An 18,616-nucleotide genomic window follows, 5' to 3' on the forward strand; every position below is an offset into this window, starting at 1 on the left:
GTAAATTAATTATAATTTACTTTTGACATAAGGGTTGTAGTTTCTGACTGAGGACGCTATAGTGGCTTCCACTTGGTTACGTAACACCCTAGCAAGCTACTGTTGCCAGCGGCTCCTTTGAATGGTATTTAACAACAAAAATACAAAGGCAGAATAAAAATTAATCATTATGTTTCAGAATATGGCTCTTTATGGATGTGCCTCTCATGGCCAAACAAATCTTTTGTCTAGCACACATTAAACACTTCAGCTTTTAAGAAGCAGAAGCTTTTTACATTGCGTAAGTAAAAGATGACCGTCTGAAGTACTGGTAGCTGATGCAAGGGACTTTGTATTGTAGAGTAGCGTTTACTGAAATATGATGTCATTTTAAATGGCATCCAGAGGAAAGTAACTCAGTTTAACAAGAGCCTCTACCCTCCCCCTTTCCCCCCTCTGTGTATAGTTATAAATATACATCATATATCTAAGGAAGCACACGTGGCTTAGCTTGTTCAAACAGTGGCCATGAGACTGCAACAGACGGACACCAGGTGTACAGGGCACATGGAAATCTATTTATGGCTCCTTGTTTACAGGATAAAGGTAGCCTTTGAACAATAACATGTCTTACCTGCTTCCAGATGGCATTTGCATTATTTTATATTGTGTATATAAATTATGGCAAATAGAAAACATATATGGACATACTGTATATACCAATTCCCTTAAGAATATCCACTCTGGAATACTAATGGTGTGAGAAACTCCTTCCAAAGGAGAAAAACACTATTTACGTGTATTTAAACAGAGTGCGAGAGAGAGATTAAGAGTGAAAGATGCTTCGATTTTTAGACATTTTTTGCAGTCTGTGAGAATTTGTTGGTACTTTAACGAAATCTCCAAAGTACAACAGATTTACCAGAGCAGAGAAAAACTCTCTAAAGCAAGTCAGTAACAGTCTGTTAAACACATTGCTGTTACACATACATCAGCCATAAATCTAAAATGTAAAAACAGGAGTAAATACCCAGAGTCTGTAGCCTAACTCTTCTAGTGCTATATAATAAATCACTGTGTCGTCCTCGTTTATGCATGGTGTAGTTAACTAATTGCTCTGTGTCTACAAAAATTAAAATGGTTAAGGAGAACTATCTAACAAGCAATTAATTAGAAGGAATTCCTGTCAGAGTAAAGAGGTTCTGAAGCTCGATAACTGCTTTAACGGGATTCTTAATAAATTAGGAGAGGACTGTTGAATATCGACTAATTAGAAACAAGTATTTAAAGGTCAAATTTTACTTTAGCACGGGGCACAAATTACAATGTACTAGTAGTTCCTGAGGAAAAGAAAGATAAGTGGAAAAAAATAAGCAAAATTTAGAAATTCCCTGAAACAGTCACAAAAAAGAGTTCCACAAAGTCTTTGCAAATGTAATCCCAATGCCAAACTGAAAATCCAAGTATGATATTGAAAGCTCACTACAATGCAATGCAGACAAGCCACTCTTCTGCCTAACTGTTTCAGCATACTCCAGGTACTGTAGGAATAATATGCTGAGTCTGGTCCAATACTGTCCCATGAGAGGTGTCGGCCCAGGCTCAGTGTACTAGGTCACTGTCAGTCCAATACTGGAAAACAATTTGTTATGACTTTCCAACTTTAGCCTGCTGTGCATTGGGATAACATTGGCCCAGTCCACACAATAATACTGTCATTGTATTACCAATATACATGAAGGTGGCAGTATAGCATAGTATTAGGACATGTACCTAGAAGGTTCTTAGATAAACAGATACAGTACAACACTGTATATGCTGTATGAGTGTAAACTAAAAGTGCTTTGATTGAAATCTTCAATTTAATACATGGACAATAATACTACCTGATTTTGGACAAACATTTACATGTTATCTTGAAGAGTAATAGAAGTTACTATTACCATTAGTTACAATTAAGAATTGGGGACTTGTATTTGAAAGGGGGGAATAAAGTTGGCTGGAGAAGCACTGACATGATGCAGGCAAGAAGAAATGGAACTGAAAGATTCTACTGCAAATGCAAACTTTAGGAAGAACTGTCAACTCCATCATGATCTCCAACTTTTTCACTTAATATACAGTAGATACAATGATGCATATGGAACCTGTTTTTTACCTCGTGTTTCCATTGATACACCCCAACATTTCAAATTAAATTGAATAACTAGATGAAAACATGGTGTCATGGGCGTCTATTAATATAAATGTACTGTATAAATTGCCTTTTTTTGGAACTGAAAACTATTAATCATCCGAGCTTTACCACTTCAGCTCCTGTATCACCTTAGGAGTGACTAGGATTGTGCACATGAAAAGCTGCTTATGTTTATGTGAATGTCTAAGAAAGATCAGAGAGAAAGTGACACAATAAGATACTAACACACAAATGAACAGGTGGATCACATGGCCTCCTCTCTTTTGTAATCACTCTGTTGTTCTTAATACCTGAAGACAAAGGAGCAACTCCCTTTTATTTCATTGCAAACTGAAACCTGAATCGAACAGTAGTAGTATGCACACAGTTTATAATCTTGGAAAATGTACTGTATGCAAGGATGCATTATATCAACTTTGATCTGATTAAACTTAAATATTGCTTTCACTCTTAGAGACTTCAAGAAATCCTTACAATATAAATACCCAGTAAGTGGATTATATCATCAGTCAATTGGGTAGTTTATGTAAAAAGCCAACAAAAAGTATATTTGAGTGATCTGCATTTAACATGATGTACTGTAGCAGTGGATTTAACTTCTCATGGTTGAGTGTTTGTGTTCGGCTGCTGATATAACCCTCTTCTGGGGTTTTACTGCCATACTGCTTTTGCAACAGTGCAACAGTTACTTTTTCATGATGATATTAACATTGTGGCCTTTAGTCCTCAAACTTCTTGTTTTATTTTTAACCTTGCCAGGCTTACTTTAAAGTTAAGCAGGCATGATTAAAAGCATTTAAGACAATCTTATTGCACCCAGAAAGTGTTTATTGAGGAAGTGTTCCAGATGCACAGCAAACTTCTTTTTTGGATTTGCTGGTTTTCTCACGGGTGCTTGAAATATGTCAAGGCAGACAAAATAATTTGCCAGATCAACAAAGTCACTTCTTTATATATGCAATCTTCTGTCAGAATCTCTTGAAACTTTTCCTTATGTTTACCTTAACCAGTTGTGATTATCTTATTTTGTTTTTAGAAGCATTAAACAGATTTAGAGACCCCCTGGTATATAAACATCAGATGTTCACAACAGTTATAAAACCCTGTTCAGTTATATTAATATCCAGCTATCGTTCCCCATTACTGCTGCAAAACCTATACGACAGGGATAAAACAATTTTGTAGGGTGTGAATTAATGCTTGCATTACTTCTGATAACAAATTACTGTACAAGTCACACAACAGCAAAATCAAGATTTTGTAAATTAAAATTGAAGCTGACATAAAAGTAAAATCTCCAAGGAAACCCCACAAACAAATCAATAACCCTTCACACAAAGCACAAATGAAAACAAATTTCCACAATAAGATTTTACTTAGTGGGCATGAGATCCAGTCGAACTCTAAAAAAGGGTTTGGGTTTAACTCAACATAATCATAAGATTTCTCCATAACAAAAACCCACAGGAGCCTTCTTACCTGCTCCTTCATTGCTCATCTTCAAAGACACCTGTAAGAAAAGATTCAGAGAACAGAATGAATCATGCTGGAGCGTTACTTTCAAATTTTCAGTAACAAAATTCCTTTTCCATTTTTTTCACAAGAGAGAAAAGTAACTAATGTGTTTGTTTCACCACCAGCTATTTTAGTGAGCTGCTCTGTGCAGTACTGATTGCTTTACACAGTTGAAATCACAGCAAGACTCCGTTTGGCACCCCTTGATTTAGCAATATTAAAAAAGAGGTGAAGGGCACAAGAGCACACTTGATCCAAGTAGAACGTTATTGTTTTTCTAAGACTTATTCAAAACCACCAAAAAGGTTGCTACAACCTTGACAAGCTAAAAGCCAAACATTACAAAAAGGGTGTAACGATCTGTATTATTACATTACAGAGTGGTGCTTTTTGCAAGATCTCATTTAACACGATGGGAAAAACCGTAGTCAATTCTGCTGATTTTAGAAACCCAGAATGGATTTTGTACTATTATAGCCTCTTCCATTCCAATATAAATTGATTGTATTCTTTCAAGAGAAGATGCTATCAGCGGCAAAACATTTGACATTTAACACGGTTTGTCTAATGCCCAAGAACAAGTGAGTCTGAATTTGAAAAGCTAGAGAACAAAAAGAATACCTACAGCATACACCAGCTGGAAACAGTAAATAAGCTATGTTCTTACAATCAAACATACTGTACAGTAATATGGTTCATAGATGCACAGTTAAGTACTGTACATACAGTACTAGCACCTATCTATAGACAAGGCTTTGACCCACATTGCAGTAAATGAACGTATGAGACATAAGGGAGAACAAATTCTAAACGAAATAATTATATTCCATTGGTTTCAGAGTTCCTTGATTTCTGATTTTGATAGAATTTCTTCAGTGGAATCACTGTAGTATTTTATTCTGCAATAAGAAAGGGTAGATGAGAAAACATTAATTTTCCAAAAGAACTTGCTTGCGTGTAAAGGGGAAAGCATAAATAATGCACAATTGTCAGAACAGAGTGCCTAAAATATGGGAAATTGTCTTATGACAATGATACAAGTAATAGGTTTATTCCATGCTGAAAAGAGAAGAAAGAAAACACAAGGTTTCGGCTGTGGAGTCTTCTTTGTGGTGTTTTCTTTCTTCTCTTTTCAGCATGGAATAAACCTACAGTATTACTTGTTCCTTTGCAGCCTACGCATGCTGACGCAGCTACCCACCTGAGCTACTTATGACAATAATTCTCTTTGGATCCCCATTTAGGCAATTAGGGGTTGGTTGTTCAAGAGATGTTGAATAACTACATTAGTCAGAATATACAGTACACAGAGCTACATTTGCTGCAGGATGGAAATGGACATAACATTGTACCGGAATAGCTAAAGATTTTATGAACTGTACTTACTGTGCAACATACTGGACTGCGAAAGGCTATTCTCATAAGGAAACTGCCAAGCTCAACAATATATGAATCATTTAGTTTTAATTTATACAAAAATAATATGTTTATTTAAATTAAATTAATGTAGAATTTCAAATTGCAGCTAAGCCACATTTCAGCTAAAGTTAAACTACATGACTAAAATTTTTCGAGGTGCTTTAAACTTTTAATTTTCCTTTTAGGATAGATGCATTATCTACATCTTTACCCAATTAAAAGTACTAAAAATATCTATTTATAGCCAGCATTCTAGACCACATACTGTATATCAGGGCAAACATACTGTACATACTCTTAGAGGTAGTACATTATGATCTTGGTTAAAACATTTTAATCTTCCAAATTTTTACTTTTACATGCTTACATGACATGGTACAAATCAGTTTTGTTTAAAAACTCCTATTTGACGATACCTTGGATCAGATTTACAAAGGCTATAATGGAATGTGCATAAATATTTATACAATGTATACACCTCAATAAACAGATTTATTCAGCCATGTGGGCTGTTCTCTCTCTGGATTCATTTTAAAATGCACACACACACAGCTGTCTCAAACTATAGATAAGGCAGAAGCTTGGCAAAGATTCTCCACACATTCTGGAAATGTAGAGAAGTTGTGGCATTGGCTGTAGCATTGAAGAATGTTCACTGAAAATCAAAATAAGCTAAAAAGTCTGACAAAAAGAAAGGCTTCTTTGATTTGCGGTACCCTCAGATTTCTGGATGTAAATATGTTACTTCTTTGAGTCTTGATTATGAGTTAACTACTTTAAAAGATCATGTTTAACATTCCGGAACACATTATCATAGTTCCTAGCCTTTCCTTTGGATCACCATATATTTGGTTAGACACTCTCAGAAATGAGTTACTGAGAAACGTCTGTACCTCTATACCTCTGGACTAGTTTCAATGACCTTATGTTAAAACGGAGTTAAGACTGAAGAAACAAGCATTTTTAAGAACAGTATTAACAACTAAAACGTCTAAATTCTAAAACATTTTTCCAAAAAGATTTGTCTGTTTTTACTCTAGTAATGAAAAAGTCCAGCTAATAATGTAGAACTGGGTGCTACTTTTGATTTTGAGTTTATTTATTATCCATAGTGAAATAGTATATTGTATATTTACTATAAATAGCAAATTGTGCATTTTAAAGATGTCAAGGATTCGAAATGTCTACTCCCTTCAAATTAATTATGTTAATATCAACTAATTCACAGTTTATTGTACTCAGTCTGTATCTATTCTAATTATTATTAGAAGTCACTTTCTCCTAGAAAAAATAATTTTATGTTGGCCTCCTAAAATACAATGTTGAACTCTCCATGTTGTATGCAAACATCAACAATTCCCATCAACAGTGTAAGCAAATTGCCCACTCTATAGTAAATGAATGTAATGGTCAATCTAAACTGAGGCAAAATCAGGCTTGTTATCTTTTACAAAGAAACAAGGACAAATGAATTGCCTTTCTTTTATTAGATCACACCAGACATTTTTGGATTTGAATTATCAGCTTCATTTCTAACATTCCAAATAACATTTTTACTGCCTTGATGACATCTATTACTTTTTCGATTACTGTACTGTACTGTACATTTTTTTATACACTGGCACAATACTTACTAATGGAAAAACCATTCATTATTTAGGTTTTGCTATTCTGGAGCTGTTTCCCATTTGCTGGCACATCAGGGCATTGGTAATTAAAGGTGAGTGTTGTTATGAATACCACTGTGCTGAAAGATAAGACACAAGGTTGGATTTCATAGAAAAATGAGTCCTAGCCTTTTAAAGACAATTCTACATTTTGTCCCCTATAGGTGTTTGCTCCACACTCAAAAACAAGACTACATGGATCCGTACAGCTTTCAAATGGAAGATGAACTTGTTTGAAGTTCTTACAGTGATGCTGCTTTGTGATGTGTAGTTCTCAGACCCCAATGTTGTGGCTTTTAATGAGACTCTGACTTGCAATACATTTCCCCAACACTCTTCTGTTTATTATAAATGCTAGAAAGGTAATTAACATGCTATTCTGAAACAGAAAACTGTGGTCTCAGCAGCTGAACTCTAACCATCTGCAGCTTCCAAAATCTTTAGAACATATACAACTAAAAATGTATTTCAAAACACACAAAAACAATACAATTTTGCAACAAAATGAAGGATTTTTTCTTCTTGGCAGCCATGAAGGCTTGATCATAGCATGACTGACTGAAGATACTTATTCATTGATGATGTGAAGCACATTTATTAACAAATAAGAATCAGAGTAGTATAAAGTACCTAGCAAGTATAATCTGCTCTTTTAAGCTATGTTTCAAAACACTTTTCATGGCTTCATGTACTGTACGCTTTTAATCACAATTTGAATGCTCAAACCTTTTAAGGGTGAAATAAGATAAATGTCAGCATAAACGTCAATGGAAAATCAAAAACTAAAACATACTGATTGCATAAGTATTCATCCCCTTTTATTAAGTTTATCATCCAACTTAAATTAGTTCAGGTTGACGAATTACTTTAGGAAGTCACAGGATTAGTTAAATGGCCTCTGTGTGTAATAATAGTAGTTCATATAGTATGATCTCAAAATAAATACTGTACACCCGTCTCTTTAATGTCCTTGTGATTGCTCTCCTTATAAATGAGTCAGGGATTTCACTGGCAGGGAGTGAATACATTAGCAAGGAATTGTACATCAATTGTTCTATTGTACAGTTATCATTTATACATTATCTTTCACCCTTCTGTCACTGTCATTTATTTTCCTGAAAAATCAATTTAGATTAAAATTGATTGAAATGCTACATTTTCGTCTTAGTTGTTTCTGTCATAAAAGGTAATAATTCAAGATATGATTTGAAAATGTGACATTTGCTATAATATATCTTTGAGTTTTTCATTTTTAAGATAGTGAAATAGTACTCTTTCACTTGGAATTCTATTTTCTCCTAAATAATTGATGGCTTTTTTGCCACTGACACAAAACTGAAAATCTCTTCACTAGTAAGCCTGAAAGCTCTGATAAAGTTGTCAAATAACAGACTGGACCCTGACTGTGACTTTGTTTTCTTTTTCACCCCTGTTCACTGGGCTGTGATGACTGGGCTTCTAAAAGCAGTAGGCGCTTAAAGCACTTGATAGTCAAAAAATGAAGATGTCAAGGAAACAGTACTTCTTTTTCTAAATCAGCTCTTGACATGGCCTAACTCTCAGTGTGTAGCCAGAATATGTGGTTCTTGCTTCAATGGAGTTGTAGAAGAGCACAGAAAAGACACCTATTCCATCCCTTTCAAAATAAATGTACTAAGCAATTTCCCATATTTCATTTGTTGCTTTTATCTGTCGTTGATGCCGGGACTGAATAATTTATTGTCTGTTTTCAAGACTTGCAGAGTCATCTGTTTTCACTGGAAAATACAGTAAACAGTTCTTTTGATAAGGAAAGGTTTTCATGCTGCTTTTTCTAGAAAAAAGTCCATAAGGAAATGTATTATAATGGGATGTATTCATTTATCATATATTAATATCATGGGATATTTTATCTGCTATTCAAGTAAGAAGATGTGTGAAATCAGGTGCAGTAAGGTGAGCACTGTTCAGCTCTAGATTCTTACCCAGTACTGATCCTGTGGGTTTTGTGTGGAAGGTTCTTTAGAAATGGCCATCTATCCATTTAAGTGAGAACTTCATCAATATTTAGATTTTAATTAATTTTGTGAAATCAGAAAATAATTCCTTGAAGGGAAACCATATAAAACATGCTCTTTTATAGTCAATCTTCTTGAACTGATTTAAAAGTATTTTTGTTACCGAGCCTCAATCAGGCCACAGCATTAAGCATGGATTTACAATCTGCTTTTGCAATTAATTTTCCAACACAAAGAGAATAATGGTCTTTTTCTTTCCCGTCAAAAGTTTAATTCATACTGTACAATTGTACATTTGCTCCACCCAACCACAAGCATGAATGTAGACGTTAATATAATCACATTGCAATCCTCAGTCAGCCCACAGACTCAAAACCTGAGAGAACAAGCCCACTGAATCACAGGCCAAACCAAAGACCTGAACACATTTGCACTGAGGTACTGACTAGAGATTAGGTGCTGGTTTTGCTTATTGGAAATGGCATCAGGTTTGACAGTCAAGCCAATTACACAAGGCAAATTAATCCTCTATTAATGGCACAGTGACTCAAGAGCCTAGTGAACTAGGCTCCTGCTCCTGCTATGTCTAAGCACGACAGCCTCGTGTGTTAATTACTGATAGCATGAATGCAACTTTCATGGCCAGGTGTTAATTACCAACACAGATAGTCTGGAACAACAGAATCTTAGAAACAGCATGGTTTGAACTTTGCCTTCCTTTATCTGGGATATCTGTTTATATTTAGATTTTTGTTTAATACTTCACATGCTTGAGTGTGGTATTTCAAATCTGATGACCAAACAATAAAAAGAAAAAAAGAAACCAATACATTTTTGGATAGACTTATTACTCTGTTTGTTTGCTGGTACTACACATCACAATAGATTCAATAACGTTTAACATTTAAGCAATAGTTTTAAAAAAGTGTGAAAAAGCTTAATGCAACAGGTCAGATATTTGATGCAGGAATTCTGACTGTTACATTTTTACGTTTGACAGTTTGTTTTATTCAATGTATTTTTTCTTTCTTTGTTACTCCAGAACATGGGTTATGAACATAAAGGAGTCTTGAATTGATGTTTGGAGTGCTCCATGTCAAATTCATCTTATTTGGAAATAACCATTCTGATCCAAGATTCAAAGTCAATAATCATATTAAACTAATCCAATGTAATGTAATTGATATTACAGCAAAAGAGAATTTAAAGTGACAATCATTTTAAGTCCCCGTTTTGTACAGAATTCATATACATCTTTACTGTCTGTATCTATTTGTGCTTCCAGGTTCTTTAGCATTTACTAAATGTCCCTCAATTTGCCCCTGGCCAAGGCAGTTTTTTAGCATAGTAAAAGCTCATAGTAACAGCTCTCTTTTGCTGTGTCCTTGCTGTGTTATTGAGACAAAAGCTCAGGATAGCTGAGTTCGTTTAGCTTAGTAATGCCACATCAACTCTGAAGCTGCCTACACCAGATGGAAAACATGTTTAAGATCATGTGACAAACTGCTTTTGTCACTGCCGCAGTGCAGGAAAAACATTTTCAGTTCTTTCTGAGGCTGTCCATGACCTTCATAGAAGCTAAAAAAAAACAAAGACTCTTTAAAGAGGTCCTCTTCCTTAAATACAACCAGAACACCTGCACTGGAACATTTTAGCCCATTATTCCAAATGAAACCTAGAGGTTACTCTGACATAATATCTGTCTATCCAGTATCCTAGCATCCTGAGCTGTGAATGACAGCAGAGGTACAGTTAACCTATGTCTTTAGAAATGCAGCAAACAGCAAAGTGGACCAAATTTGGAAATGTTTTTTTATTTTCAGTGGATGAAGTTCAATAAGAGCTCTGCTTTCTCACATTGTAAAACAGTCAGAGATAAATGATATTTATATACCCCATAATTCAGAAATTCAGAAATAATTCAGAAATGATTTTGCTCTTAAAATCATTATAATCCTGAATGGTGTTTCTTATGTTATTAATCTGAAAGCATTTGTACTGTAAGTGGTGCAGACAGACCAGTTAAAATCTGGTTTTAGCTGTAGACCGGAATTTCCAAACCAATGCCCCAATATGGTGCTATAGGAGTTGATTAATATATTTCCCCTTAATGCAGCTGGTGAAATAATTTCTCACATCTCCAACCTGATTAGCCTCATAGTGAAGTTGCTGGCACAGGAAACTCTGACGTCTTTTAATAATTACCTGAACAAAGTTTTATATTCACAAAATGGACCGAATGGTGCCCTCTCATCCCTTCTTATGTTCTTATGGATAATGGATTTAAAAAGAATACAAACATCTGCACAGTTAACAGAACAACTGAATTTATATCTTAATCAATGAGAACAGTGCATTAAGGTAGTTTGTAAGGGCTGGAAGAGTTTTGTAAACAAAGCAGCTTCTTTCACGATAAGCATTTGGTGATCTAAGGATCTGACTATATCTCTCGTTCAGGACAAAAGCAAAGTAAACATTAAACTCAGTTTGTCTTTTCTGTCATTTCATTATCAAAACACTGATTTTTCTAATTCAGGGAATGTTTTTATCTTGTGGTCTTAGTTTTAAAATGATTAAGGCTGAAAACCAAAGGCTCTTACCTTGTGATCATCCATAACAGAATGGGAGACCGAATTTTCATCGGTATGAAGGTTTTCTGTTTGATTGCAAGGAATGCAAGACTCAAGAAGACAGCAAAGTGTACTGCTAATTTTGGTTAATATGACTGTCTGCTGTCGGGCAATCATAAGGGAAACATGCAGAATGGGTGGGCAGTGGTTTTCCTGTTCATTAGTTACAGTAAAATCACAATTATACAGTATATTGTTTTTTTAACCAGTTATTTTCTTTTGATTATCTGGTATGGTCAGATTGTGGTGAAATTCAAAAACATACAGATCATTCTGGATTGAGTCTCATCTGTATATGCCATATTTATTTGTGTTGTCTTAATAGGTTTCTGGACAGAGTATTCTTTTTAGGAATGCATTTCTTCTGAAACATAATGTAAAATGATCACCGCAAATAAAGTCTTCAAGCCAGCCATAGCCCAGACATGATAAGTCATGATTCAATTATCCTTCAAATCCTTCTAGCCAGGGAGAATAAACAGGACATACAGTACTGCCTCAAAAAGCACTTTAAATGGCAACACTAATTTTAGTGCAGTGGAATGGCACTTATCTGTGAACCATAATGTTGTTGTTTCAGTCATGGTCAGTACATGTGTAATGAGCATTAAAACACCTCAGATCGAAGCTCTGATATCCCAAAAATCAGGATTCCTGTCCTATTTAATTTTCCTTACAAAAGGAAAACAATTAAAATCACCATGGAGGACAGTGGGAAGACTTTAATTAGATCCTTTCATCGTGAAATAGATAGAATTTAACAGGAAATATCTGTCTGTAGAAAATGTATAAGAAAGTCACACATTCTGTTACTTGTTGTCTCTCAACTGGAAATGCTGTAGTAGATATTGACAGCCAGAGATTTACTCAAGTAAATGTCACAAAAATACATAAATGGCAACTTGCTTTAGTGAGACCGTAAATTGCTTAATTCAAATAATTGGGTGAATGTTCTGCAAACTGCACTATCATTTTTTTTATCCTTAACCTACCCTTCTTTTTGCTATAAATACAATGAGCTGCAGGGGACAGGCTGTTCAGCATGTGGTAACCAACAATAAATTGGTCATTTCAAATCAATTTTATCTGCAATATTAAACTGAACACAATCTGGACACCTGAGTGGTTCAGTCACTGAAGGTGCATGTTCAGGATATAGGTCTAGCTCCATGGGCTAGACACCGTTGAACCAAGCCTTGGTCATATCATGAGTAATCCACAGTAAGGATACGTTTGAACAAAACTGCTTGAAAACCCAGTAAAATGAGGATAGAGTGGAAACTGAGAGGGTGTACGTGTACACGGAAGACTGCAAATAGAAATTGCTTTACACAAATGATTGTGAATGTCTGCACATTGCCCTGCCATGTTGTTCAAGGATGTTCCCCAAGATCATTTCATTTGTGGCTGTATGAGAGCCTCAGATCAATAAAGTAACAGCAACCAAAATGGCCTTCTCTTGTTAACAGTTCTTATGTTCTTATGAGGCTTGTTCCGTGCTTTAATAGATTTCTTCACAAATAGAAAAAAATAGAAAACTATTATCAGCATAGAACCTACACAGCTTTTATTCCCTGCTTACTTTTTCAGTCCACTATTCTTTCTGTTTGGATTGTCAACCATAGCAAAAGCAAACATACTTTTCAGGAAAGTATGTACACATTTACTGACTTTTTGTGATGAATGCAAAGGGACACTTTCAATGTTCAATATACAATTATTTTAACTTTGTTACCAAACACAAAGATTGACAAAGAAATGCCTTTGCAACAATAGTCTTTATGAATTCAATTATATTAGTGAATAAATAACATACTGTACAAACTCTATGCACAGTACGCATGTTCAAAAAAACATAAGCACAAAAACAATTCAGAATATTCAACCAAGGTAAAAATCATTTTACACAATTCAGCTGCAGTTCAAATATTCATAACGTTATTTAGTACGCTGTGCGACATTCCAATATATCAGGGGGATCATTTTTTTAAGGTATGTAAATAATTGTTTGGCCCATTGACAATCATGTAACATGAAATACTAAAACAGACCATTTTCCTTTAATTCCGCTTTGAAAAGCTTTCTCCCAAGCCTTAAGAGTCAGCTGGCATGTGAGGTAGAAATAACGACAGAGAATCAAACCACTCATTACAGAATCTGCAATGATTCAGAAATGCAATAACATGAAAGAGCAATAGCTATAAATTACATCTTTATGGTTCTGCATCTTTGCCAGATGGCGATTGTGAATTAGCATGGCAAACCACGAAAGCCAGGAATGCGTATGGTTATGCAATGTCCAGTGAGGATTACATGAACCTCGGCAGGCCTCCACGCCTTCAGAGCTCTGTGCCTGAATACTTCCATCTGTATTATTGAAATGTACAACAGTTACAGCATTTCAAAAACTTTGCTGAGTGTAAAGTGAGCAGCTTCTACTCTAAGAATGCCTTTTCAAATGATCTCAAGCCTATGTTCCTTGAACATCTCCCACTTAATAGCTCATTTTACTAACTAGTTTAAGAATAATATTATTCTTAGTCTTATGAGATATTGATGCTATTATTCTCATTTTTATTTTTTTGCAGGCTACACTAGAGGCTTTCACAATGAGACCAGTTCATAACCTGATGCCTTAGGCATGGTCTGCTTTATGGCACTTGGCAAAGAAGTTGAGTCGTGCTGAAAAGACCTACTGCCTGGACCTCTGCTCTGTTTCTTTGGAAGGGCAGGGACTTGTGGTTTTCTGTGAATCTCTGCTTCCTTCTCATATCAATCTCCAGATCCTCGTGCTAGTGGTATGATCAACAAGTAGATGGTATCAACATCCTACAAGATGGTGATACCATCTAGTTAAGAACCTTTTCAGGTCCCTGATCGTACCATTTTTCAGACATCTCCATTCTATTATTCTCCTGTCCAGGTTTTTATATTATTACTTTTATTATGACAATTGTTCTCCAAAACTGCATGGAAATTCCAATAGCCAAAAAGCACAAACGCTCAATTGCCATTCATGATTATTATACACCGTATATTCCAGTGCAGGACAGATATGACATACAGTACAGCTTTCATGAAGTAATGTAATTCATGGTAGAGATAGCTTGTGTATGGTCTATGGGGAGATTTGTTTCTTGGGGGTCTTTTTTCTTGGAGGGATTGACACCTGTATTCTTCACATTGCACAATTTGCACTTTACTTCCTTTAATTGTAGAGAGCTAGATACCGATGTGAAGCCTTCTTGTTCTCAACGTGATGGGAAAATTCTCATTTTTCACTTCTATCCAAGAAAAACTACGTGTGTGAAGTTTCAAAGTGGCCCAAAGATATTTGCTAGAACAGATGTATTCCCCAGAGCACAGACTCATCTGTTTTTTTTTTAAATAGAACTCTACCACAGGAAAGCTCCTTTCTATATTTAGTATGTCCATCAAACATACATAAAACTGACACACAATTATGTCAGGGGAAACCAAGTTATCAATCACTTTTTGTTATTCTCAGTTGAAGAAAAATGTATTATTTGAATGGTTATCCAGATCGGCTGTTAGGGCAATTAGACAGTACTGACCAAATTTGGTCTTCTGTTGTAAACAGTTGAGGACAGAGGTCTTTACAAAATCATAGTTTGGGTTTTTAATGCACAATGTTTTGTGAAGGTTATTTTCCTTGAAAGACATTTTATAAAATCATTATTAAAAATTAAAATTAAATCTTAGTGGCTGATTAGATATGTAGTAGAAATATTTTGTTCTTTAATTTTCAGTTTTTATTTTGATTTGCAGTGAGTGGTCCAAGCACTGATTTACTTATAAAAGTGATGGCTATGAATAAATGATAAAATCTCACATCTTAATAAGACTGCCTAAATCAGACTACACATAATATAACTGTTTTTTAATGTACGCACAAAAGTTTACTTCTGACATGTTTAAAATAACCAAGCAATGCTGCCATTGTATCTAGATGATAGAACTACTTTGATTTTACACATCTGCATGGAAATATAAATTAAATTATGATGTCAGATTCACCGTATACGTGGTTGATAATGATTATGATAATAATTGATCTTGTGAATTCTAATGGGTGGTAACAAGTGACAATAACACAAAAGTTATAGATCCGATTTATTGATTTCTGCTTTTTGTATAATAATGAATGTATGCATTCGTTGGACAAAAAAAGCAAATATTTTCAAACCTATGAGAAAGTTACTCATAAGAGTTTTAATTTAAAATTTCAGGATTGCCTGGATTTAAATAAATCGAGTTTAAGTTTCTGCTAAAGAAATTGCCACAAATTACATTTGAAGTGTGAACGACATTGCTAAACCTGATATGGTGCTCTTTCAAAGTGATGTAATTTAATTTAAAGTGCATGTTGCTACACATCTAAACTGTACAGGTAATGTGCAATGGAAGATGAAAGGTCATCGTTTTCTGATGCCATTCTATTCCCTTTAAAAAAGAAGGGAAGTTGGGACTTTCGGACAGCTTCTGGGCAGTCAGCCAGCATCTCCTTTTGGTTAAACTGCTCTGATGGATTAGTGCTTTGCTTCATAATGGAACACTTTCAGGTGTGTTCAGGCTGAACTAGTATGGTACAGACGAAAACAAAAAGGCCTCTGCTTAGATTTGCTTCACTTGACACAGGATGCAGAGTTCTATACTGTCTGAGAAAACCACTACGTATTGTTCTTATCATTGTTATTCTATGTGCTGAGAGGTAGGAGAAGACCCCACCACAAAATTCACAGATTTAGCACAATATATGAAAGATCTTTGGTATGCTCTTTCAACAACTTGAATTAAGGCACAGTGCTAGAAAGAGAAACAGAGGCACAGAGAGAGAAACCCATTTCACGCATCTCTGCGGCACTGAGATTTCCACTGCTTCTGCCAACAAAATAGATTTATAGAAGATGGAATAATGCTGACATTCCAGATAGTGAATGCAAAACTATGGAAACATGGGCATTGTCTTATGTCTTATGGCTTTTAAATGAGGAGAATGAGGTATACACGCAGTGGTGCCAATTAAGCACATGTGCACCCAAATTCCTCTTGCAGCAGAAAATTCAAATCAAAGTTTGTAAAAAAGATACCAGGGAAAAAAATAATTCGTTTTTTACTTCATTTCAAAGGTCAGTCAGTTTGTTAGGTGATGACATGATTGTTATAACAATATAAATCTAGTAGGAACTACACCACATTCACCTGAGAAATACACAACAGCAATTCCAATGATAGCTGAAAACTTAACTGAAAATCCAGTAAGAAAAGCAGTCCAGAAAGAGTCACCAGATACTGAATCATAAAAACAACAGGGTGCTCTCTGAGTGCAAGAAGTAACAATAAAGCTGTTATAGACCTCAGAAATATAGTGGGCAACTATACAAATACAAATGTCACAGTCATATACTGTAAATATGAACATACAAGGATACAGTCCAGCACATTCTAAAGCAGTGAAAGTCTATTTGCTTAAATTAGATTTCTTAATGCTGGTGCTAGGATCATGACAATTTCTGTTTTCTTCCAGAACTGAAACCAGAATGCCTTGAGTTTGTTTGTCAGCAGCTATATCACCCTGCAACTTACAAATGCAAACCCACTGTAGCTAAGCAGATGTGAGCCAGGCCAGTACCTGGATGGGAGAAACCTGGGAAAGCTAAGATTGCTGCTGGAAGAGGTGTTAGTGGGACCAGTAGGGTCCCCAGCCTGTCTCATTATAGTGACCTCCTGACTCTCCATGGTCATTAAAAATCCCAGGATGTTTCTAAAACAGTAGGGGTGTCCATGCCAAATTTTCCCCTGGATTGCCCAATACATTCTCCACCTTTTCAGCAGTATCTAATTCAATCAGGTAATGGATTTCATTAGGATAGTGTAGTGTAACTCGTGTAACTGGCCCGGCTGAACAAATAGGAACCTGACTATAAGGACGAGGGTTACAGGACGACCCCATCTCCTCATTCATCACAGACAGTGGTCCCAGCAGCTGCTACAAAAGCACGATGGAAGATGCTCAAAAGGGTCTCAGTTGGTGGGATATTTATAATAAATGGGCAAAATTATAATTTGACCTCCCTTCACAAATCTGTTGAAAAACATTATGTAGTGTGATAAAGTTCTTAAAACCATAGAGGTATGGTTTCAAGCAGACGGCTTAACTATTTTGAAAAGGAAGTAACATTTTCCAATGGCACCAAATTGCTGGGAAAAAATGTCAAGATATTAGATTTAATGTAAAAAAGTCTTAGGTTTTTCACACCTCTGATAAGGTTTTACTGTAGTCTAACAATATTTAAGCTGTAGTTTTCTATGGTTTCAACATTCCTCCGTTGTCCTTTCCTACACTACTACTACTTTGCTGCTGTCAATTTTTTCTAAGAAGTGTAATAAAGAACGACGGTATAAAGGCATGTTAAAACAGTTGCAAATCTTAATTAAGTGAAAAATTAAATTAGGCATTTGAACAAAACCATATGTTCAATTTATCAAGCTCAACTTTTCTGAAGGCAACATTAGCCTAGCGTTACTGATATTGCGGAGCTCAGTTTCCCTGAGATATTTTGGATTCTAAATCATCCAGCAATGGGTTGGACTCAGCCTTTTCTATTTGAACTGTCTTCCTTCTGTTTATGCCTGTGTTCCTTTCCAAGACACAAGCCCATTTGGATTTTGAGGTGAAAGAGAAAAACAGTGCAGTTGCACAGCTCTGCCACAGCTGGAAAGCCACAGGCAGCACTGGCCTACAGATTTGCCTATATTTTGACACTCTGTGGCGGCATGTCTTGCACAGGGCACAGCCAGCAGCTTAACCTTCCTTGAAGCAGAACAAATCTCTCTCTCATGAGCTTGGCTTTGGCTAGTAATCTGTCTTGATCCCATTGAGCCTCTTATTTTATTTAACCCGCTTTACGAGCAACAAAGCCACCTGTTGGGTGGAAGGTGAACCAGAGAAGCAGCTCCGACAGATGGTCCTCCATACACAGGCCACCCCTTCTCTTTCTGATTAGCGTTGCTTGTGTTTCTTGTGATGGCTCCTTTTGGTCCACAAGGTCTCAGCAACCGAGCTTGTTCATGGTCACCCGGGAATGTTTTTCTTAGATATTGCTATACAATAACCTAGGTTTCAAAACAAACAAACAAAATGGACCCCTTCTAAGATTATTACAGTATTTACAATTTCTTATAGGGGGC

General features: G+C 35.7%; 1 protein-coding gene across 2 annotated transcripts in view; it reads right to left on the reverse strand.

The window, feature by feature from the left end:
* The window catches only part of LOC102697796 (stAR-related lipid transfer protein 13), a 127,511-nt gene that overhangs the window by 84,313 nt on the left and 24,582 nt on the right, over positions 1-18,616 (reverse strand). For both annotated transcript variants that reach the window (XM_015342004.2, XM_015342005.2), the window contains one exon: positions 3,656-3,686. In XM_015342004.2, the coding sequence (XP_015197490.2) occupies positions 3,656-3,686 (31 nt within the window). The remainder of the gene's footprint in view (positions 1-3,655; positions 3,687-18,616) is intronic.

This window comes from Lepisosteus oculatus, chromosome 5 (genome assembly GCF_040954835.1).
Source record: "Lepisosteus oculatus isolate fLepOcu1 chromosome 5, fLepOcu1.hap2, whole genome shotgun sequence".
NCBI classification, from domain to species: domain Eukaryota; kingdom Metazoa; phylum Chordata; class Actinopteri; order Semionotiformes; family Lepisosteidae; genus Lepisosteus; species Lepisosteus oculatus.